At 53.5% G+C, this 1,302-nt stretch overlaps 1 protein-coding gene across 1 annotated transcript in view; it reads left to right on the forward strand.

Annotated features, from left to right (window-relative positions):
* Positions 1 to 1,302, forward strand: part of CSMD1 (CUB and Sushi multiple domains 1) — a 1,232,804-nt gene that overhangs the window by 1,101,288 nt on the left and 130,214 nt on the right. The window contains exon 41 of the mRNA XM_015591800.1: positions 735 to 839. Coding sequence (XP_015447286.1) covers positions 735 to 839 — 105 coding nt within the window. The remainder of the gene's footprint in view (positions 1 to 734; positions 840 to 1,302) is intronic.

Genomic DNA, 1,302 nt, shown 5'->3' on the forward strand with positions numbered 1-1,302 from the left:
GGGATTTACGCTTGCTCATCGTGGTCACATATTATAATTCATGTCACCCCAAATCCGAAAAGTCAGATCGATGAACATTTCCCCATGCTCGGCACCTTCCCGACTCAGAGCTGCTTTGTCATTGGCCCTCAGCACCTGTGCGTCTCCCGATGTGTCGGCCGCTATAACGCAGTCTGGAGCACTTTCAGTAAAGGAGGCGTTATATAAAATAAGCCTCTGTTTTTCTTTTCACACACGTTTCGTTGAAATCGTTCTCATCTCAGCGGGAACATCGTTCGGTCTGAATGGCACAGGGGTAGGAAAGAGAACACACAGTCGAAAGCAGCGTCTCACGAATAGTGACTGGATCGGGTCCATGCCGACCCCTCCCCCAGCCTCCATGAGACGGAAGTAGTTAAGATTTTGTCTCCTCTCTGTTCAAGTCCAAAAATAAGAATAATAAAAAGGCGAACAATCGCACTGCCGCAGCCATATGAATAACACAGTCCGTGGTAAAACGAGAGTCTGTCCTCACACCGGCGTGGGGGGGAAGATGTCGCAGCAGCTTGAGCAGGGAGGGGGGATGTGGAGCCTCTCACTGTACCCCGAGAGAGGCCCCAAGCCCACGGCTCAGAGCCAAGACCCAGCCTGGGGCCCACGGCGGACGGGCCCGCGAGCCTGTGCATGTCCTTGCACGTTTCACAGCGGGAGTGGCTGTGTTTGTGACGCTGAAATGCCCTCTGCACACCTTCCAGGGACCACCGTGCCAGCACTGCTGAACAGCACGTACAACAAGCTCTGCCTGCATTTCCAGTCGGACATCAGCGTGTCCGCCAGCGGCTTCCACCTGGAGTACAAAAGTAAGGCCAGCGCCCCGCACCTTGCCCTGCCTCACACGGGGGGTGGGGAGGAGGGGGGCCTCAGAGGGAAACTGAACCCAGCCCATTACAGAGCGAAGCGGGCGGTGTTCTAGACCCACGTTTAAACGTCACCCGGACAGGGGTCGCGCAGAACCTACCCCCTATGAAATAGGTATCGTAAAAGACACGTTGATGGGAAACGTAGAAGTTCGCGTCTGGAATAATTGGGTCAAACAGCTGCTATGATTTCAGGCTGTTTGTGTTAAAAAGCATCAGAAGTAACCATTCGTAATATGATGCGTTTTCCTGTGATAGCAAATAGTCGTGATTAGCATCCGAAAACCAGAACGTCACAATTTCCAAATAGACGGTGACCACGAGCCCTTTTGATGGGCTGCCTCCGCGGCTGTGCGGATGAGGGCCAGCCGGAAACAGCCACTTCAGTGTCTGCCTTTGTGTATTT

The sequence above is a fragment of the Pteropus alecto genome, unplaced genomic scaffold (assembly GCF_000325575.1).
Source record: "Pteropus alecto unplaced genomic scaffold, ASM32557v1 scaffold35, whole genome shotgun sequence".
NCBI lineage: Eukaryota > Metazoa > Chordata > Mammalia > Chiroptera > Pteropodidae > Pteropus > Pteropus alecto.